Source organism: Haliaeetus leucocephalus, unplaced genomic scaffold, assembly GCF_000737465.1.
Source record: "Haliaeetus leucocephalus isolate CR32 unplaced genomic scaffold, Haliaeetus_leucocephalus-4.0 Scaffold306, whole genome shotgun sequence".
Classification (NCBI taxonomy): Eukaryota; Metazoa; Chordata; class Aves; order Accipitriformes; family Accipitridae; genus Haliaeetus; species Haliaeetus leucocephalus.
The window spans coordinates 8,198,498-8,220,963 of NW_010972742.1; the positions used below are offsets into that span (position 1 = coordinate 8,198,498).

At 50.3% G+C, this 22,466-nt stretch overlaps 1 protein-coding gene across 1 annotated transcript in view; it reads left to right on the forward strand.

The window, feature by feature from the left end:
• ASTN2 (astrotactin 2) overlaps positions 1 to 10,903 on the forward strand; it is a 302,383-nt gene extending 291,480 nt beyond the window's left edge. The window contains exons 20-22 of the mRNA XM_010571011.1: positions 1,300 to 1,400; positions 2,634 to 2,817; positions 10,217 to 10,903. Coding sequence (XP_010569313.1) covers positions 1,300 to 1,400; positions 2,634 to 2,817; positions 10,217 to 10,454 — 523 coding nt within the window. The 3' untranslated portion in view covers positions 10,455 to 10,903. The remainder of the gene's footprint in view (positions 1 to 1,299; positions 1,401 to 2,633; positions 2,818 to 10,216) is intronic.
• Positions 10,904 to 22,466: the final 11,563 nt, after the last annotated feature.

Sequence of the window (22,466 nt, forward strand, 5' to 3'; positions counted from 1 at the left end):
CCCTGCATGCCCCAGCTTTGTGAAAATGGGAGTTGTCCCTACACACAAGTGGGTTCCTTGGCAGTCTGCTGGCATCCTTTCAGACAGCAAGTATTGTTAAGGAACTAATGCTAATTGCTTGGAGAGAATATGTCCTGTGCTGGGAATTGCTACCGTGCAAATGTCAGCTCTTATCAGCTGTATGTGGGGTGCACAGGGCCAGCAGGGAGGAGAGGGGGGTGGCTGGCGGTGCTCGTGTGTGGGGTGAGGAAAAGGGAGGCATTGCTTCTGTCCCTGTTAAGGATGCTAAGGAGTTAGGACCATTCCCTAAGTAAACATACCTCAGAGTCTCAATCCCATTTAAGCTTCAGCTGCTTTTATGGTACTCTTTGCACTCACTTGCAAGAGCTGCTCAGTTTTACCTTAGGATAAGGAGTGAGGCTGTGTTATTTCTCAGGAGCTGGGTACCCCGCCACCAGGCATCTCAGACCTCCGAGGGGTTCAAGCCAGCTCCTGCACTTTGTCAAAGCCAGCTCGAGTTTCCGTGCCTGGCTCAGAGTGAATAAATATGAACCGATGCCTTTTGGGAGAGTGGATGGAAGATTGTTGCCCCTGCTGCGAAGAAGCATTCTCATTTTGGAGCTTTGATACTCTGACCAGGACTCTCAGCTCAGTATCCCGGGACGTCCCATGCAGCCACAGCCTGTTTATTCAATGCTTCATCCGGCACAAAAGTAATATTTTACTGTCAGATGCTCTCCATTAGCTTCAAGTGTGAAATTACCATTCCCACCCTTTTACCAACCCCACCCTGGTGAGGAAATGAGGGAGAAAACAACCTCAAGGGCCATTCACAGGATGTGTACGAGCTGTCACTTGTCAGCACAGAGCCCGCTTACGGCAGGAATTACTGCTGTGCTCTCAGGAGGGCCGGAGAGGAGCCCGGCTTGCAAACGCCACAGCGTTACAGTATTTGCATCAGCGCATGGCAGAGCAACCCCAGAGATGTTTGCATCCTTTCGCAGTCAGGTGGCTGCAGGGTGCAGCCCTGCAGGGCTCCCAGGGACGGTGGGGGAAGAGGAGACGCAGCTCCCTGGATGCTGCGTGGGGACGCGGTGGCCTGTCCCCCTGGCCCTGGCTCTTTTGCTTTCCTGTTCTAAGCCCGAGATCGTCTCACACCTCCATGAGATGCCAGAACTGACAGAGAGGAGCCTGGACCACATTTTTCCTTTCTTTTGTGAAGGCCGGTTCCCATAACAACCTGGTGGTGTGGGACTGAGGGATAAAGACATGATTTTCCTTTTCCATCCTGCCTTCCAGATTTACCCTCTACGCGGTGGATACACGAGGGAGACACTCGGAGCTGAGCACGGTCACCCTGAGGACAGCCTGCCCGCTAGTAGACGACAGCAAGGCAGAAGGTCAGTGTTCAGGCACCTCATTTTCCACGACAGGAGACATTTCCTGCTAATTTTGCTTTTCCTCTATTCATTGAACTCCTGCAAGCCCCTCTAGTCCCTCCTCTCCCAGTGTGAAGGCTTCTGTAAATTCACCCACGGGCACAGGGACGTTAATCTGGGAGGGGTGACAAACTGCAAGAGTGTCCAGTAGCAAAGTCCCCTCGGCTGGGCAGCTGGTGGCTCCTGTGGTCCTGTGCCAGGCAGCGCCACGGCATCCTTCCCCACACACGGCTGCGGGAGCCGATAGTGTGTGTTTGACACATATCCCCTGGAAAAAGAGCTATCTCTTCTTGCAAAAGTGAGAGGTGCTGGGCTGGGGCAGTGAGCAGTGCGGGACACTGTTGGCTCTGGGTGTTTAAAGGGATGCTGGTGGCAGCTGGTTCGGTTCTGGAACAGAAACACCGACAAAAGCCCAGCCGCTTTTGCACGTTTGCATTTTCCAGTGTTGAAAGCAATCCCATTTGTTCTTATGCCCAGAGTGCTTGACTGCTTTCAGATTTAAAAAGATTGCTCTAAGTGAAAGGCGGATTACCTGTTTTCTTTCTTGCTTGCTTTCTATTTTGAAAAGCACACAAAAGAAAGTTTTGATTAATGCTTTGTTCCATGTTATTGATAAGCATTCCCAGGAAAAATGAGAAAATGGGAGACTAAAGAAAAGGCAGGAAATGGAGTTTTGTGCATTTTTCATTTCCAAAAAGAGATCCTTTTCTACAGCAGGGAGTGCACCCTCTTGTTTAATACATCTGAGCTGCTCTAGTAGATACCCACAATGATGATGTGCTGTATTTCTGGCTGAAGTACTATCTTGTTATCAACAGTGTTGTATTCTTCCTGCCCTTTATAATAGCTGTGCAATTGCTTTTGGTTTGGTGAATTAGGGAAGAGCTTGCCTGCCTTACCTAGGAGGATAAGGCTGCGGCTGCCTGTGCTGACAGCCTTCCTCCTCTCCTTCTTCCATTCCTTCATGGAATATTCCTGGAGTCTTTGGGGCTGCTCTGCTCACGCAGGGCACTCACTGCAGGATTAGCCTAAGGAATTGCTAAATGCTCCCCAGGTCACTAAACCCTGCTGCAGCCAGCCCCAAGGGACTGGCAGCCATCCCAGATGCCAGCCTCTCCTGCCAAGGGCTTCACTCCTCCTTCTGTGTTAGCACCTTCTGGCTGTTCATTAATTCCGTCCCCCGATCCTTTCCAGAGATAGCTGACAAAATCTACAACCTCTACAATGGCTACACCAGTGGGAAGGAGCAGCAGACAGCCTATAACACACTGATGGAGGTCTCTGCTTCCATGCTCTTCCGAGTCCAGCACCACTACAACTCCCACTACGAGAAGTTTGGAGACTTTGTCTGGCGCAGTGAGGATGAGCTGGGGCCCAGGTACCTGTCCCTTCACTGCATCCTCCCCTGCCCCGCCACCTGGAGCACCCCTCTGCTTGGCCACTGTGGATGTGACCCTCATTGCCTTCTCCTCGTAGCTGAGAGAAGTCGCCTTTTGGTGTTCACCAAGCTCTCCTGCCATCCCCTAGGACTACCAGGTCCCGCGCGGTCTTTGGATGAATGCTTATGGGACATCTAGCAGCTGGGTGGTCTTTGGATGAATGTTTGTGGAACATCTAGCAACCAGCCTGAACCAGGCGGGTGATACTGCAGATGAGCTGGGTGCGTTGGAAAAGCTGGGGAAGGGTGGGGGGCAAAGGGTGTAAATTAGGCCTGGGACAGAGTGTAAACCAGGACCGACTCAGATCCTCTTCAGTTGTAGAGCCATGGTAGATGAGACCATGGCTTGCCTAGGGTTCAAAGATGCCCTGATTAATTGCAGGGTGGGCGGCTAGAAAGGATGACTAGGGGAATGAAGCAAAAATGCAGCAGGTACGTATGTGTTGAGTGGGGTGTACAGTGGCAAGCATTAGGTATCAAGAGCTGCAGTACAGAGGCAGCTTTATACCTTGGAGGTGTTTGAGGAATACAGGGCAAGTCCATCTCTATATTGTAGGATTTGTGGATGTCAAATAGCCAGATAATGAGGAGAAGCAGAATCCCTCCTGGCCACTTTTTGGTGGAGCCCACTGGTGTCAAGGAACATGATGTGACCTCCAGAACCGGCCCCCCATAGTGGGATGGATTCTGCACCCAGGACAGATCCGTTCTGACATCCTGCATTCAGACTAGCTTCCTCCACACCTAGAGAATATTCCCTGTGGACAGTCAAGGAGAGGACTGCTTGACCCAGGTCTGGCTTTGGGCACCTGCTACTACCTCGTGTGGTTGGGGATGTGTGTGGCAGTGCAGGCACCCTGCCGCAGGAGGATTATTTGTACGCAAAAACAGTTTTGAGCCCCTGGAAGGGCAGAGCTGAGGTGCTGGTGAACAGATTATTACTTTTGTCTGGAGATTGACTATTTGATACCATCAGAGGGGTCAATGGTTGAGCAATCTACGTGCGGTAAACTTGACTCTTCTAAATGGTGCGTTTCATGGACATTTCCTTCTATTTATTTCTCTATCTATCTCACTTGACATACATTTATTCTCACAGTGGTATATGGTTGCCATACAAACTGTAAATATTTCCCAAATTCCCTTTTCTACCGTCCCTCTCACCCAAAAGAATAATTCAGCTTTCTGATGCAGGCACTAGAAAGGTCCTCCTAAATTTCAGCCCTGTGGTGCCCCTGACACCATGCAAGGATGCCAGCAAGCGCATGGTACCTCATCTGTTACCTATATACAGCTTTATGCTAGAAATATTTTCTCTTTACTATACATTTCATGCTCTGAGGAAGGCTGGGAGAGGATTGTTTCCAGGAGTATAAAAGAGCAACGTTTCCAGAGGGACTGCATCTGCAAACCCCCAGTGTACAATGAAAGTGGTGGTAAGACTCTTAAGAGATCACAGGTACGTGGACTCCATTGTGTCCAGGGGCTGGCAGTGTCCCAGCAAAGGCCAGACTGCCACCCAGCCCCTTGGGAAACACTCAGCAAGAAATGATCAGAAGTAGCCATATCCCTCTGGACATCTTGAGGTCTCTTACAGGATTCAAGACCTGCTTTGAAGTTTTTAGAGACATGGTTCATCCAGCATCCTCATCTAACATGTTGTTCTCTGAGAAGCTGGAGCAGAGGAAGATGGAGGAATGGGGCCCTGCAGTCATGAAGAACTGGAAAAGATTTTCCTTCTCTCCCTCTTGCTCCTATCTGCTTGTTGGACACGGCTGAGGATCTGTCCATAATACCAGGATGACAGCTCCTCACAGTAGTTTACACCCCTCCTGGACATGAACCCAAGCTGGTCTGGGGCTTGCCCTCCTCCAGAAATGACCTTGGTCATAGTTTCTTTGGTAGTTCATTAGTCTCTGGCACAGAGCCATTCTCATCCTTCCCACTGCCTTCCTCCTTCTTTGATGACACTGCAGGCTTGTTTGTCCTTTTCAGTTGTTCCTCTGTCTCTAAATCCCTGGGAACCATCAGCCTCTTCTTGTGTAAGAAGTATTTCGTCTGTTACTTGAGATCCAACACACTTATTGAAGGATGCTATCTAACCTGATACCTGCATCAAGCCATGGGATTTTCAAGGTGACATTTAAATTGCCTGTATTGCCTGACTCTATACCAAGCTACATCTGGAGTCAGTGGTCGATTCAGCTGCTGTCTGTCTTCCTCACGGAGCCAGGTGAGCTCCTAGCAGCGCTCGTATGGCCCTGTTCTGTACTTGAGAAATATGTGACCTGCAGCCAAGGGGAAGCATCTATAAATGCCATGGCAGCGGTGCCAGGCTCTTGTCAAGAGCGAAGCTTTGCCATCCGGCCTGGCTTGTCAGGGAGCTTGGACAGAAACAGAGGCACTGACGTAGCGGGAAGCGAGTGAGGATTTGCCAAGGGAGGCCATCTCGTAACACGATTTTAATTGACGGACTGTTCTCCTTCCCAGGGGGACATTCATTTTCGTACCTTGAAATGTTTATCAGATGAGCCTCAGCTTCACAGTAAATGTTCGCTCATAAAACTGAGCGACAAGAGGGAAGTTGATTGCCTCTGTGTAATAAATACATCACACTGGAGTCCTCGTGAGCCCAGTTTCCATGAAAGCCACAGGTTACTGCAAACAGCTGCTTGCAAGAAGACACACTGACAGCCAGATGTCCCAACCAGACCGTTTACATTAAGGAGACATTAAAAACTTAGCTCATAGGTGGCCCTAAACCAGGACTTTCTGTGGTCAGCAGCATCTTGGCACCTGGCTGGCCGCATCCTGCTAGTCTCCTTTAGCAACAACCACCTCTTTCCTGCTCCCCCCGCTCCTCTTACAGACACCAAGCGAATCTCACAGAGTTAATTTGTTCCAACAAAACAGAAGAATCTGTCGAAACCAGTGAAGGTTTAATGCTACTGTGCATTCAGACCTTTGGATCTGTGCAGCCAGAGTGCTTCCTGACTCAGCGATGGGGAGCTTTCTCTATTATTTTCTCTTACTGTGTTTTCAGGACAGTTCCTATGACCACTGCAAACAGGGCCTGGCTTTAGGAGGAGGCAGGACAAATAATAAAGTTAAAATCTTTCTTCCATGCCCCTGCTTGTGGCTAGCAGCAACAATGGGGTCAGGATGTGGCATCAGCCCAGGGCTCACAGCCTCTCCTGTGCTCGAGCAAGTCCCCCAGGCAGGCAGCCGGGACTGCCGCAGGAGACGAAGTGCATCTCCAAAGCAGCTGCCTTCTGGTACCGAGGGGGAATGCAATGTACTGATGGGAGGCTGTGATAAAAGGCCATCGAGTCCCGGACTCAGAGTCCTCCCACACGAGGGTCTGACAGACCCAGGTCAGTTCTCAGTAGAGTGGAAAAATCTGAATTTATGACAAAATCACCCCATATGGGAACACAGCAGCCAGGCAGCCACCCTCTCCTCACAGCAGTCCCGGGAATCTCATCCTTCCCTCCAGCCCAGATATCATTCTTTGCTTCTTCATGCTGGTTCATTCTCTTTTAGTACTTTCCTCTTAGGTGAGATGATAGGGCAGGGTTTTGCTGGCTCTGGATACATTTTCATCCCACACCAGCCATCAAAGTGAGTGATTGCTGTCCCCTGTGCCGCTGGGGGAGAAATGTCCCCGCGGGAGCACCCCCAGGGCTGGGCAGAGCAGGAGGTAACATGTCTCATGCTCTTGGGCACATCCTTGCAGAGCTGGGGCTGGCAACCAGGGACCTCAGTGCCCTGTCCCCTGTGCAATCACTGCACCGCACTGCCTTGCAGGGGGGCACTGGTTCATGCACAAGCCCTTGGAAAGTGCCCTGGCAGCAGTCACCCATCCCCCTCCCCTTTCCTCTGCCCCACCATGCCATGAGGTACTGTAGAGGGAAGCAGCCATGTAGAGCCATCACTATTTTTAAATCCCCTTCTTCATCATTTATGACTGTGGCTGTGACCTCCTAAATCCATCACATAAGTGGAGACCAAATCAGACCCGAGCTGGCGCCTGCTTAAAACAACGGCCCCTGCGGCAGGCACGTGGCAGGTGGGAGGACACTGCTGGCTCATGCCAATGTGGGGAGACCCCCTGTCTGGGCTATGGGGTGAGGGTGAAGGGGGCTACTTCATCCCTTTGGGGGCTGAGAGCTCAGGGTCTGGCCACAGGCAGCCATGAGAGTGACTCCCCCCCTCGCTTACGCCCCTGCCGTCCTCTCCCGATTCCTGCCCTTTAATAAGGCAATAAATTAAGTTTCTGGCAGGGATGAGGTTGGTCAGCATTTAGGAAGATTTCATTTCCAGTATTTGAAAAGGTGGTCGTTCTGACCCGACAGCCCTCCACAGGGAGCACTTGGGTAATACCCAGGGCTTGATTTATGGTGTTAAATTGGCAGCCCAAGAACTGCTCCTGTAATTTATTACCCAGCCTTCACCAGAAAGCCTCTCTCTCTTTCTCACCCCTCCCCTCGCCCGCTCTGTCTCTCTTTCTCCTTATTTTTTTTAAGAGGGAACAGCTGACAGCCAAAAGCTAAATCTAACATTTACACATGACTTCATTACCCCACTAAAATAAATGACTCAAAGCAGTGAAACCCATCAAAACTGGGGCTTTGGCACCGGACACCGAAAGCGAGGGGCCTGATTCCCTCTGTCCCCATCACCCTGTCTCCTCCTTGACCACGGTGCAGTGTGTTTTCAGCATCCTCATAGAGCCACCCCATCATGTGTGCTGCATCCCACCCTTAAACATCAGTTCTTTCCCAGGACCGACTGCACCGAGCATAACTGCAGATGCAGCAGGTGTATGGAGACCAGCTCCTTGAGGAGCACGGTGTCCGGCACATGAGACTTCAGCAGGTCTGGATGGTTTGGCCCCTGGACTTCTTGCCAACCTTGAGCTGCTCCTCACACGCAGGAGTGTTTGCCTGGATAAGAGACCTGAGTATGTCTCGGGAAGCAAGGGCAACATGGTGATTTTTAGCAAAATCGAGAAGATCATGGAAGCAAGTGGAGCAAGTAATGAAAATGGGAAGGTAGAGAACGCCAAGTGAAATGGAGGCAAAGGCAGGTTTTGTGGGAGAGAAGTGAGAGGTGGGTGAAGAAAGCTACGGAGGGTAGGAGAAAGGTGAAGTGGTGAGAAGGGAGGAGAGGAAGAGAAGAGCTTGGCCAGCAAGCATGTGTAGGTGCATGCTGGGGAGTCCACTTGTGGGGTTTGTCTCAAGGGCTGGTCATGGCCACTCATTGTCACTCCCCTCTTGCTGTGGCTGGGAAAGTCTTGTGGCGAGCTGGAGTGGGAGCCAGTCTAGGGGAAAATCCATGGGCTGCTTGGTTTGCCTTCAGATGGACAACTTCCCCATGTTGGCGCAGAGTTCAGGTCCACAGATACCTACACAAGCACAAGCAAATGGGCTGGGGAAAGGCCAATACCCCCTTTTGGCAGCAGAGATGATTTACAATAAATAAGGATGACCATGGAGCTATGGCCTTAGAGAGATGATAGTTATCCTTTATGAGGAGGACGGTATTCTGGCTCAATGCTCTCTTCCCGAGCACTGTTAACTCACGTAAAAGTCCATCCTATGAACTGACTGTGGGCCCTGTGCTTGCTCAGCCTTCCCTGATAAAAAAGGGAGAATCAGTGCAGATGTTAAGAAAAAATTTCTCAAGATTAGGGTGGGTGAGCACTGGAAGGATCGCTAGCTCTTGGCTCTAAGAACAGGTTAGACAGATATTCATCAGGTTGATCCCAGCAAGGAAATAGCACAGATGATGCCTTTTGGCCCCTTCCAGCACCAGTGACTGTGATTTCCTAAGGTCTGTTAACTGTAGTGACAGTCACTGCAGACTTTGATTTGCTACTGAGCTTAGCTTTAATCAATCAGTCTTTACTGAAAGCATCTAATGCCGTCACAGAATTTCATACCTTCTTAGCGGCAGGCATCCAGCAGTGAAGGCCCTGTTCTGGGCAGCGTGTCAGGTCTTGACACGCAGTGGGAGCACTGGATGCTGTAGGAGGTCAGGTGGCTGCTGTGGAGAGTCGCATGAGTAGAGGTTTTCGGTCAGAGCTGGGCACAGCTCAGCCCATGACATCACTATGTGTGTGTGTATAGCTAATGAAGCTCAAATTGCCTAGTCAGGCTTGTCTTTATAGATTACATTGATGCATGGATACCATGTAGTGTTGTCCAAGAAGGGCCAACTCCCTTTGCTCTCCCCTTCCCCTGGAAAGCCAACCCTGAGCCTGTCACCCCTGGGGAGGAGCGGGGAAGTTTTCCCTGTGCAGCCCTGAAGGAGCAGAGCTTTCCTACAGCTTTCATCCAGTCTTCCCAGTCTGGAGGGAGAGGTCCGTAGCCGGCTGGAGATGCCGGGATGCCCTCTTGCCTCCTGCCACTGTCTCTGCCCTCTGCTCTGGTGCTGGGGTGACTCTGACCAGCCCTGCCCCGGCGTCCCGTCCCCGGGTGCCTGCGGGTGTGCAGCCGCATCAGGCTCCCAGCGCTCCCCCCTCCCCGGCTGGGAGCTCACAGCCCAGGCTGAAACATCACTCAGCTTTCATAATCAAATAATCCCCATGTTTATGCCTCGCTGACTGACAGCACTGCCCCTGACATATCATTATCGGGAATTTACATTCCTGCAGGAACTGCGAAATCCCCTAGCCCCGAATCCAGAGCTTTCCTGTGGCACCAGAGGGAGAGGAAATAATCTGTGATCTTGAGACTTTCAGACCACTGAAGTAAACCCTCTTCCCCTCCCTTTGTTTGATTTAGCACTTTGCAGACTCCCACAAGGGGATTCTTGGTTTCTTATGGGTTTATTTTGTTTTGTCTTAATGTGTTGTGCTTTTTTTCCTCGCTTTTCTGGTGTCAGTCCTTTTGGGCCATTTGCCTCCTGGAGACTTGGGAAAACAGGAAAGGGAGGGCTGGGCTCATCAGTCAGGAGCAGTAAGGTGCAGGGGGTCTCACCAGGGTGCATGGGGGCCAGCACATGCGCTGGAGCCTGCCAGGAGCACATGGTGGTGGTGGTGACAATCTAGCCGGTGGTAGACAGTGTCCCCAGGGCACCCAAGCTGCTCCGGTGGGCCAGACCTGAGCTCCCTCCAGCCCTGTTGACCTGGTGCTGTGAAATAGTAGCTATACCCAGAACTTTTGGGCAACACGGTGCTTCCCTCCACTTGAAACAGGGAAGACAATGTCTTGGGCAATGGGTCTTGTCCATTTTTGTCCCAAGACAGAGCTGGTGATGGAACCCAGAAGCCCTGGCTCCTGGTCTCCTCTTTGCATTGGCCACCCTGCTCTGTCTCTATCTCTGTCCCCTCCAGGAAGGCACACCTGATCCTGAGGAGGCTGGAGAAGGTCAGCAGTCACTGCTCGACCCTGCTACGCAGTGCCTACATCCAGAGCCGCACCGAGACCATGCCCTACTTGTTCTGCCGCAGCGAAGAAGTCCGGCCGCCCGGCATGGTCTGGTACAGCATCCTAAAGGACACCAAAGTAACGTGCGAGGAGAAGATGGTCTCCATGCTGCGCAACACTTACGGGGAGTCCAAGGGGCGGTGAGGGAAGGTGCGGGCCTGGAGCTGTGGGAGGCAAAGGGACTCTGAGGAGTCGAGGACTCGTGATGTGCTGAGTGGCTGGTGGGGTTCGGGGTCGGGTGGTGTTCGGAGGGGGTGGAAGGGGACAGCGAGGCCAAACAGGACTTTCTCATGCAGACGGCAGAGAAACAAGAAATCAGCAAGTTGGACTTTAATTTCTTTTCCTTTTTTTTTTAATTTTTCAAGAGGAAAAAAAAAGAAATTACCTAATTTGACTCAGCATAAAAGCCTCTCCTTTTTAATCTTTTCTTACTGAATTTCCTGGACTACACGCTCCAAAACCCTGGGAGGAGGAGATACCCACTCAAGGCCAGGGCCAGGCAGAGGGGAGCTGCTGGGCACAGGGTGACCCCCTCCCTGCCTGCCCTGCCTGCCCTGCCACTGGGCAGGAGCTGTGGGGCGAGGGCCCCGGTGCCGTGGTGGCCGAGGACGCCAGGAGGAGGTGGCGCGAGTGGCCGGTGACACCGCGCTGCCAGCGAAGGTCCCGGAGGGGGATGCCAGGCAGGTGCCGGGACGCTGCAGGCAAGCTGGGCTTTTGTACCACTCCGAGTCGACGGACCGGCTCCGTGCGCAGCCTTCGTTCGCAAGGCTCCCGGCGGCTTGTTCTGTGCATTAAAGATTCACATTAAGTCCATCTTCGCTGCCTCCTTGGTGTTTCTTCCTGACACCGTCTCACCGCCACTTGGGCATTCGTAGGGTTTCAGGACCAGAGAGGGCATCACCGACGGCTGTCCCCGTGCCAGGACGTGGCTGAGATGAGGGGCCGTATCTGGAAACCGGCACTCACCCCAAGAGCTGGACGCGCAGAGAGGAGGGGAAAGTGCAGCCTCTTTGTGCAGGGTCCTCTCCCTTCCCAACACCCAGCTCGGCCACCGGCCCCGGTGGGAGCTGAAGGCGTGTGGGAAAGCCCAAGAAGGAAGCCAGGGGCTAAAAAGACATGGAGAATCTGGTTTCTTTTACTGTCAGATGTGGGTTAGGCTGGACTGGGATCCCTGTGGGTAATGGATTTCTCAGCCTGGTAGCCAAACCAAAAAGGGCGGGAGGGTGGGGGGCGGGGGGGAACAAAAATTGGATCAGCTCAAAGCTATTGCTTTTTCTTTTTAAAGCAAAATAACAAACCTGGAGGGGGAAAAGGGAACAGTGTGGGTTGAATGAATCGGTTTAGTCAGCCCAAAGAAAATAGTTTTTTTTAGTTTTTTCAGGTTATTTAACCCTTTAATGTAAAAGCAAACAAGCAGGAGGTTGAGTTTCAAAACGAAAATGTTTTGAAACCAAACAAAGGTGCTGAATTTGATGTGGAGGAAGTTCAGCCAGAGACCTTTTTCTTCTTGAGCTAAACCTATTTTCCTGATTTGCACCCACTTAAATAATTCTGATTGTTTCTCCCAAACTGCTCTTTTCCATCCCGTTCCCTGCCCCCGGCTTTGGTTATGTGTCTTCATTTGTCTTGAGCCATGTTTCATGTTGCACATTGGGAAGGCCTCCAGTACCTGGTCAAAGTCCCACTGGAGTTCACAGAAAACTTTGCCTTGACGTAGCAGCCTGTAGCCCAAGCACCAAAGCATTGCAGGTTCCCTGAGGTCTCAATTTTGAAGCTAAATCCCTTCTTGTGACGGAGAGGGAGAGGACAGTGCCACTGAGGGATCTGGGCTATGGCCACTGCATCCCTGAGGCTTGTACAGCAACGAGCACAAGGGCCATGGAGGGACCACAATGCCACGTGTGTTAAAACCTTTCAGCCCCCAGCACTGCTGCTGCCCATTAACCATCCCTTTGCCCTTCGGAGGTGGCTGGTGTTGAGTTTGGTTGTGGGGATGAAGGAGATGACCGTGACTTGCTGCAGACGAATGTAGACTTTGCATTTGCTTGGCTGGAGCTGCCGAGCCCCGGCATGGCTCTCGGCACCCGTCCAGCACCCCGTGCACCAGCCAGGCCTGCAGCAGGTCTGTGAGCCGCAGAGAGACCAGAGCTCACAGATCTTGCACCCCCTGAAATGGGAGACACTGGTGTGGGAGGAGGTGAGGCAATATTAGTTCAGCTTTGCTATTGTGTAAAACAAAACACAGCAAAACCCTTGAAGTGCAAATGTGCAGGCATCCCGGCTGGTGCCCGGACTGGCGTTTCTGGCATCGCGGTGTCACACTGAGCTGCTCATTTCATTCATGACATACGTGCCATGACATGGTATATGGACTGCTGGGGGAGGAACCCCAAACCTGTCTTCGGAGCCACTGATGCAGAGTGACGGGGACTGATCCTCCCCTCCCGGCAGCTGCAGAGCGGGCAGTGGTCCCATCGCCCCCCGGATGCTCAGCAGGACATGGCACACACCGGGACGGCCAGGGCCGGCAGCAACCGCGCCGAGCCTGGCTGGTCCCAGCCCGACAGCGTGCTCTGCTAGCGCTGGGTGCACCTCCAGGTTCTTTGAAGCTGTCTTGTTTTCGCAAGGCTCTGGCCCACAGCCGTGCCTTTCCCTGTATTTTACAAACATGGTGCTTTATTTTGTTTTTGTTTGTTTTTGCTTGGAGATGATTCATTTCTCTTGAAAGCCTCGTGCAGTGTCTGCTGCGATGGGGAGCAGCTCTGCGGTTTCACTGCAGGCGGGAGCCGGTGTTGACCGACCTGACGGACAAATTGCTTGTGTTTTCTGTAACGCTGCTGATGGCACTGGAGGCAATCGTAGGTGTGACGGGGCTAATGTTACTCATGGGATTCCTGACCATCATGAGTGTGGTGCTAGGTGTCAGGAATAGGAGATGCCAGCCAAAATACAGGGCTGGATGGATGCCCTTCAGCATGTTTTTCTCCACTCTGATACAGTGAGCTCCCCCACAGTGGTATTTTTTATACCTGGGATACCCATCCCAGAAGCCTCTCTCAGCAGAGCTCGTCGGGAAGGCGCAAAGCCCGCAGCACAGGGCTGTTTTGCTGCAGGTGGAAAGGAGCCCTTCAGCTCTGGTAGCCCTAACTTCTGCTGGGAACAAATCACAAGCAGCGCAAGGACAGGCTGGCTGTCCCCCTGGCTCCACGCTGCAGCTGTGTCCACTGCAGAGACCAGGGGCTTAATTCTTGCTGCTTACCTTGGAAGGCTGCTGAAGAGCTTCGCTTCGCATCCTTGGTGAGGCTGGCTGTTGCATACGGGTACGTATACAGAGCGAGTTGTGTGTAAGCCTGTGTTAATATGTACACAGCAGGTGGAAGAGTCTAGACTCCCGGGCAGGAAGGCTGCGGAGTTTGACGGCTATTAACCTGTCGAGAAGCGCACCTAACTCCCAGATCAAAGCCAGAAGAGCCTCTGGCCGGTGATGCTACCCGGCACGGCATACCCAAGCCAAACAAACCCGAGGAATTCGTCGAGGTTACACATCCTCCAGCACGCAGCTGAAAGGAAGGGTCTGTATTTTCTCCCTGGAAACTTTGGAGAATGTAACCCTCCGGCTTTCAAGATAAACAGTTGTAGTCACAGCCTAGCAATGCTGGCAGATGGACCCGTGCCCTGTAGTGTGCACACCCCCGCCCCCCCGACACACACACACACTCCCCCCCCATTCCTCTGACTCCCTTAGGGAAAAGGGGTCCTTGCTCCAAAGCAAGTCATTGCTGCCCCAGGAGCTGGTTCCTCTTGCCAACCTGTACCCCGACTGCTGCGCCACTGGCTGGGATTTGGCAGACCTGGGCCAACGCTGTCCTGGGTGGCGAGAGCACTAAGGGGTGGATGAAACATGAAAAGTGAGTGGGGAGATGGGCAAAAAGATGCCATCATCCAGGTTTAATAGATTAAAGCGTCCACATCCATTTGCAAAGCTGAAATTATTTGCCTGACGGCATGAAGCAGGGAAGGGTAACCTGGCACCAATGGCTCCTGGATGGAGTCACCAGCTTTAGCGTGAGTTCAGGTCATAGAGGAACCTCCTCTGTGCCTTTGCAGTGAGTGCATGTGCAGGTAACGGCATCGACAGAGCAGTCGTGGGTGCGTGCAGGGCACCCGCTGCTCCCTGTGCAGCCTGGCCCTACTCCCACCACCCATGCACCCCTCCCCAGCACCCCATAAACTCCAGCTCAGCACCAGAAGCTGGTTTCTCTGCAGAGGCTGCTCACTCTTCACCATAGGTGTGTTCACACTCTTCCTTTTAACAAACCTCTTCACTGCCACTTTCAGCAGCCCTTGAACGTCCCAGGGGGCACACGCCCTTCTTAAGGGCACCCCAAATGTGCCACTTGTTTGGCAGCTCAGAGCTGGTGACAGCCACAGGTCCCCTCCCAGGGCTGCGTGGGGCTGTCCCCTCCCGAGGAGCAGAGCAGCCCGGAACAATCCCCATTGTCCCCACGGCCATTGTTCCCCACCGCCCTCATCCCCGGCCAAGCTGCAGCTGGCACCGTGCACAGAGGGGCTGATTGTTTGGGTTGCTGTGCCGCTGATGACACACCACTTTGGGACAGCTTCTTCCCACGGCAAAGGCCTCTGGAGTCAAGTGCTGTATTTGCTGCTTTATTTATTTGTTTGGTTTCTGCTTTTCCTCCCTTTTTTTTTTTTAACTTTTTGCTTGGTTGGATGAGGCAGGCTCTGCTGAGGGAGTGCCAGAGGCTGTTCAGCATGGGCAGCCCAGGTCTTCTCCATCATGGGGGGTGTCTGGGATGGACAAAGCCTTGCAATAGCACTAATGCTTAGACATGACAATGCCCTGTGATGTGACAGATGCCTCAGTGGCCTGCAGGCTCAAATCTTGTTGCGCTGGGAGGATGCACACTGCACATTGTACCTGCTGGGCCAGAGGCAGGATTAGCTGAGCATCACCAACATGAATCAATTTGTGCACTGCAAGACACAAAGTAAAAGGTTTCTGGATTTTTGTTTTGTTTTTTTTTTTCTAAGAACACTTGCCCTGTCTGCCTCTCCCAGTGTTGCTGGCCATGACATTAAGCCAGGAGGGACCACCGCAGCTGATAGTCCCACCATGGTGGGGGCACATGCCCTGGGCAGCTCTGGCCTTGCAAGTGCCCTTCACAGGGCTGGGCTGGGGCTGGGGTGGGCACGGCTGTGCCCGGAGGGCTCTCGGCAGCTCCCGGACACCAAGAGCTGCACAGGCTTAGAGAACGGTTTGAGTCAGTATGGTGTGCTTCAGCTTTGGCATTTCATATGGTGCTGCAGTGGTCAGGAGGCTTTAAATGCTTGGGTGGAAAGTTTGAGCATTGCAGTATTAATAAGGTGTGCAACAAAAAGGATTCCCTTTCCCTTCCCTGCTCCTGCCCACCTTCCCGTCTCTCCAAGCCCCTTCAGCAGCCGCTGTGGCATGGAGCCTTCACTCCTTACAGAAACACAGCAGTGCCAGGGCTCAGGAAAGACCATGTTATTAGGGTGACATTTTGAAAAGAACCTGCCTATTTTGAGCTGGTCTGTGCTGCAAGGTGAGTGCCCAAAGACAGAGCTGGGCTATGAAGTTCAGCCAGAATCAGTCCCATATTTCAACTCTTTCATCGAAAGTGCCAACAAACCTGAAGCAGAAGTTGGTTCATCCCCATGGGCTGGATGATGACAAAAAGGGGAGCAGCAGTGAGCTTAGATATGGGGCTCTTGGGCTTCTTTAAAAAACTATATGAGTGGGGAAGCAGTTTATAAATGTATAAATTGGCAGATAACGTCTCCAGACCAGCGTGGAGGGGTGGCTAGAAGTGACCACGTTGCTGTTTGGACTAGTTCGTCATTCGTCATAAGTAATGTCATCAAAAAGTTGTGAATAGCTTTTTATCTGCAAAAAATATTAATTTTGTGAAAGCTGTTTTTAACCACTAACGATCTTCCCCAGGCCCGAGAGTAGTCAGCCGAAAGATTCTCAAGACCTTTAAAACTATTTTGACACAGTATTGCCTCATTTGTACTGAAAAAAAAATCTAAGACCCTGGCCCTTTGGCTGCATTTTATCGGAGAACTTAAGCCAGTTGTTGACTTGACTTGAATGATGTAGGCAGCTGTTATTCCAATTCAGGGCAGAGGGAAAATGTGGGGCCATCATAGTGTTGTGGTAGTTGATGAGCAGCAAAAAGGAGAATTCTGGCCTGGGAATGGCTCACTTTTCTTCACCTCCCAGGTATGTGGCTTAGAAACTGAAAAACTGAGGAAGTGGAATGGAAAAGCCCAGGAAAAGATAGTGCTGGACCATGTGAGCAGTTTCCTTTATATTCCAGTCTTTCTACAGAGGCTTTTTTTAAGCCTCTGTGTCCTTTTGTCCAAGTTGTTCAAAGTTGCTAACAAACAGCTTCATTTTCCCATTACCACAATTACCAATGCCATACTTGTTTGAGAAGCTGTGGCTTTCAGCTGGGAGAGGACTTTGCCATATGACTTCAGAGCAATTTCCCCAGCTTTCATATATAATTAATGCAGTCAGCTCCTTTTGATTTAATGCGGCCAACAGGAACCACAGCTGGTGTCACAAGTGCCTCGCAGTCACTTCAGTACATGGGCTTCTTGGAGAGGCTGTTGGCCCAGTCTGGGTGACTCTGAGTGCGCCATCAGACTTCCCGGGCTGGCCACCGCACAGCAAGGTGACTGGCATTACTGCTATGCAGCTGAGATATTAAACCTGCCTTCCTTGCTAGGTCTCAGCCAGATTTAACATTTGCTGGTGGCCACGAGCCTTGTTGCCATCTCTCAGGACAGTGGCTTCAGCCCTTGCTCAATGCGTGTATCGATTTTTTTTCTTTTCCTCTCCCCCTCTTTAGTGATTGATTTCCAGACAGACACATAAACTGGACTAAGAAACTGTTGTTTTGACTGTGCATTTCAATTGATCGTGCTCAGGTGATTGTGCACATGCGGGAGGAACAGAGCTGAACATAGCTCAGCAACTGCAGCCCAGCCCAGCAGGAGTTGGTTGCTGTTACTCTGGCTTTATGGGTAACTCCCAGCTTAAGGTCCTTATTACTGCTTAATAGATAATTCAACACACAGCCAACTGATTTGTATATTGCTATAGAATCACAGAATCATAGGATAGTTTGGGATAGAAGGACCTTTAAAGGTCAGCTAGTCCAAGGCCCCTGCAATGAGCAGGGACATCTTCAACTAGATCAGGTTGCTCAGAGCCCTGTCCAATATAGACACAACCCATTTAATACATTGTTTATGGACCTTTTATCTACAGTATGTTCTATTGATAGGGCTGTCTGTGATGTGCTTATACACTATTAATAATGCATTGACCACAGACAAGGATGGTATAGACAGCACGATGCGCTCTTGCTTGTGCTCTTTCTATCTCTCTCCCTGCTCAATATATTGCAGTGGATCTTTTTGACAGTTAAAATGCAAAACATTTTTTTACTGACTCACTTATGCCAGTGTAAAAAATAAATAATAATTTATTCTCACCCTTCAGTCTATTGTCCCCAAACATCCCATGGATTGTGTGGCATGGAATTAATTTATTGTTTAATCCACAGAATGCTTACACACTATGGTATTACTGCCACACTTTTAAAGGGGGCCAAAGTGGTACCAGCCAGCACCGTAACTATGTCAGGATGGCAAATGGTGCTAGCTGGCATTATAGCCCAACGCTGACTAAAGCAGATGCAAAGGGAAATGTGTAACAGGGAAAGCATAGCTGGTATTTAACACTCCTGCCCCCACGCACTCCCTCCTTGTCCTCTGCCCAGCCGCCATGTCTTACCAGGGCTTTCCTGGGGACTTAAAACATTCATGAGTTTAGGAGTTAACTGGGTTAAAAATGACTCTCTTTAGGATGGGGGTCAATAACTGTCAGGGTTTATGGCACCTATACTGACTGCATGCCCATCCTCAAGGTTTGGAGATGTCGATGCTGAATCAATTCACATTTGGAAGCTGAATCAATACAGATTTATCAGTATAACAGCATAAAGTCCCTTTCCTTGCCTGCCACAGCAGGGTCTGAGCAGGAGGCACGCTGGGTCCTGTACCACGGCCCTGGCCCCGGCGTGGGGGTCCCACCGGAGCGGTAACGGTGCGGGGGTAGCAGCGGCAAAGTGAGGCAACGCAGCAGGACCAGCGTGGCTGGGACCAAGGGGAGGCAAAGCCTCAGGGGGAGGAAAATCTGCAAAGATGGTGAGCCAGAACAGGGCCAAAGGACTTGGCCACTAATGATCATCAACTTAATTGCCCAGGGAAACTGCCCTCGGCTGGGGCAGGTGGGCTGCACAAGCTGCGCAGGGCTGAGCCCTGGGCTGCTGCAGGCTTTGCTGGAGCTGCACCTCCTCCAGCCCACCCTTCTCTCCGCAAACACCTGCCGTGGCAACAAAAAGCCATACTTTTGGTCTTGGAGGACCAAAAGTTTCTTAATCCAACTCAGGTTATTTCACACATTAGCAAGAACCAACAGCCCTGTGGTTTGAGTCCACCCTGTTTTCTTTTGGACCTGTGCATGCCTCTGGGCATGCAACTGAGATGGGTCCACCGCCGCGCCGACCAAAATAATGCTATTGGGTTGCAGAGCCTCATTCTCCAGGAGGAGAGAGACATGCACCTTCACTGCAGGTGAGCCAACTCTGGGGGGCGGTCAGGACCAGGACAGGCTGTAACACTGCAAGTGTGCGTGAGTGTGTGTGTTTATACTGGGCACAGGGCTTTATCATCACCAGACGTGCGTGAGCTCACTGTGCATACCTTACAAGGCCTTGGTCTGGCATGGGGGGGACTGCAAGCCCAGCTATCTCTTGACCACTGGAGACTGCCTTATCTTTATCTGTATGTTTTCTTGTGTGTCCAAAGGCTTTGTGCATTGGGATGTTCAGCTCTGGCTGCACATAGTTATCTTTCAGCCTTCCTTCCCTCCTTGGTAATACCCCTGAGGCAAGGCAAATTTCCATTGGGACTCATTTTCTGGATGACCATGTTCTGCATGTGATGGAGACTGTGAGCAGAGACCATGGACAACAACTTTAAAAAAAAAAAATTCTTTTTAAAATCAGAAGCATCCAACCTTCAAATTCTCAAGCATTTCTCACACCAAAACCTACACCAGGCACCAGCCTGCCCCGAGCGAAGCAGGACCTGACCCGCCTTGACAGAACCAAACCTGCTGGAGGTGAAATGGGCTCTTGGGATGACACATGGCTCTGGCCGGTGCTGCCTCCCTCCACCTGCTGCAGCCCTCTCCCATCAGTGCTCTGTCAAAACACTCTGATTTTTCAAAACCCCTGCCCAACACCAAAGCGCTGGAGCTCCAGCAGGAGCACGTGGACAGGGTGGCCCGTGCAGCTCTGCAGCCAGATGTGGGGCCCCACGGCCACACTCACCCCCCCCCGGTACCCAGTGATGCTCGGGGCCGGCTCGACCGACAGCAAAGGAGACGTGGCAAGAGCGAGTGATCCAGTTCAGAACTCTTTAATACAAGCTTATATTGTTTGTGTTTCTGATTCTCTGTTCTCCCAACATCTGGGGACATTAACCCTCATATGTGTGTGAGCATGTGTATGAAGATATATACAAAATCACACAGTTAAATATTTAAGCATACAAGGTATTATATATTTATATAATATAGAACTTTAGGGTATAGGAATCAACAATGGCAAAATATTTCTGATGAATCTGACATAACTTTTTTTTGAGTGAAACATGACCTGTTTTTGAAAGACCAGAGGAAGTTGTTGCTTATTAAAAGAAAGAAAAACCTGTATAAAGAAATTCTGTGCAAATGATTTAAAAAACATCATGAACCAAAAAAGGACAACTGTTAAAAACTGTATTGAAAAAAAAATAAATTAGATGAACAATTGTGTAAATATAAATTAAAAAAGATGACAATCTTAATAAATAAGCTTTACTATTTACATCTTTATATATTGCTTGGAGACTTAAATTAGATCCGTTAAAAACAAACGAACGCAAAATAAAACCCAAAATCGGAGCAGCAAACGTACAGGCGTGAGGTACAGAATTAAGGGTTGAACTGTATTTTGCTTGTTTCTTTTTTTTTTTTTCTTTTCTCTTTTATACAGTAGACCAGTAGAATTCTTGTGAAAATAGATCCTCAGCACTTCATTGGAGTATTGGTTGACATGGCTTCCAAAAGGTGCCAAGAAAGATTCCATAATAATAATAATAATAACAACCATAATAATCATAATAATTATAACAATAATAAAAAGATACAATATGATACATAAATATGGAAGAGCAGTTGGTAATATGAATACATTTTTCTCTAGACGAGATCACAGTTTTATTTGTAAATATTACACTGATATATATATATAATATTACACATATAATATTATATATATATCATATATATATTTATATATATATTTATATATATAGTATGGCTCAATCCTGCTCCCAGTGAAGTCAACAACAACAACAAAAACCCCTGTTGACTTGATGGGAGCAAAATTCAGCCTATCATCTGCAGACAGGTAAGTAATTACAGAGGCCGTACAATGCAAACTCCACAATGGTTCCAATTCCCTCTTTAATTGCTGGTGAAATGTTTCGTTAAAGCCCTGGTTCTTTGCACTCAGAAGATGGAAACTGGTGGCTAAATTGTGGCCTCACCAAACGAAGGAAAAAAACCAAAAGACCAAACCAAACCAGAATGGGAACCAAAGACAACTTGGACTCATTAGCTCCGCATCTCGACCTAACAGGACTAACACCACCAACAAGTAGCACCAAGACTCCTCATCGAACACCTGAAGCCAATCCGAGCTCTTGTTTCTGGCCTCAGAGGAAGCAGTTATTATTCTTGATGAATCTTGGATGTATCGATCAGACGAAAAGGGGAAAATTCAGTTTGCCAAACTAAGACAGAAACAAACCGTTAAGCCCCACTTTGCTCTCACTAAAACGCTGGGGGTTTGAACACCGGTTCCCCAGGTGGCAGGAACAGCCCAACACCAAACCCCTATTGCCCAAATTGACTGTAGCTCCAAGGAAATACATCTTGGGCCACCTGGACCTGCTCCTGCTGATGTTTTGGTCACGCTCCCACTGAACTCAGTGGTCAAGGTCCTCCAGTGGAAAGGGGACTGTCCCCAGGGCTCCAGTGTGCCCAACACATGAGGTCAGCTGGAGACAGGCGTGCAGGGAGATGGCTTTCCCCAGAGGGTGGGATGATGTGGAAGAAACACAAAGCAAATCAGCTCAGTTGCAACCGCTGAGACCAAAATGGGCCCCACAACTATGACGATTTCAAGAGCGTATCTAAGCTGGGCATACAGTCCTCTCCCAGTGATATGAACATGCCCATCACCTCTCACTGGGGCATCCAGGGATTGGGCAGGGAGGGCAAGATGCTGCCAAAAGGCTGGGAACTTCCACGGCATCCAAAAAAGTTCAAAGGCCAAATCGCCAGCTCTGAAACCCCTTTGAGCATCCCAGCCTCGGCTGACTTAACCCCATCCCCTCCTGTCTTGTAGCTTGGCCTCAAATGGAAATGACGGGCTGGAGTGCGGGAAGGGGACGGTCAGCACCCCGCTTCCTGCTCATGGGAATCACCTGTCTGCTCATGTAGCAGCTTTCTCCTTCCCCCCCCCCCCCCCCCAGTCTCTCGCAGCTCTTCGGGATTCAGACTGTGCAGTGCTTCTGAGTGCAGTAATTAGAGCACAGTGAAATACTGGTTAAATGTGTATGTACAGTTGGATAATGTAAAAATAAGCACAAATACACACTTAAAAAAATAATCTGGAAAAAAAAAATAATAATAAACTCCGCCCCCCTCCCCCCAGAAACAACGATATACCAGGGGGAAAAATACCTTAGTCTTAGTTCCTGGACTTATCACAAAGCACAAGGAAAACAAAACCAGACAATGTTATAAAACCTCACGGTACTTCTAGGGAAATCTACACTTAAGTATCTAGCGCTCTACTCAGCTGGCAGAATCAGTGTTTTCCTTTCAAACACACAAAAATAGGCTTTGCTCTTCTTGGATTTGGATTATGTGGGTTTTCTTTTATCCTTTTTTTTTTTGTGGCTTTTTTTTCTTTTCTTCCTCTC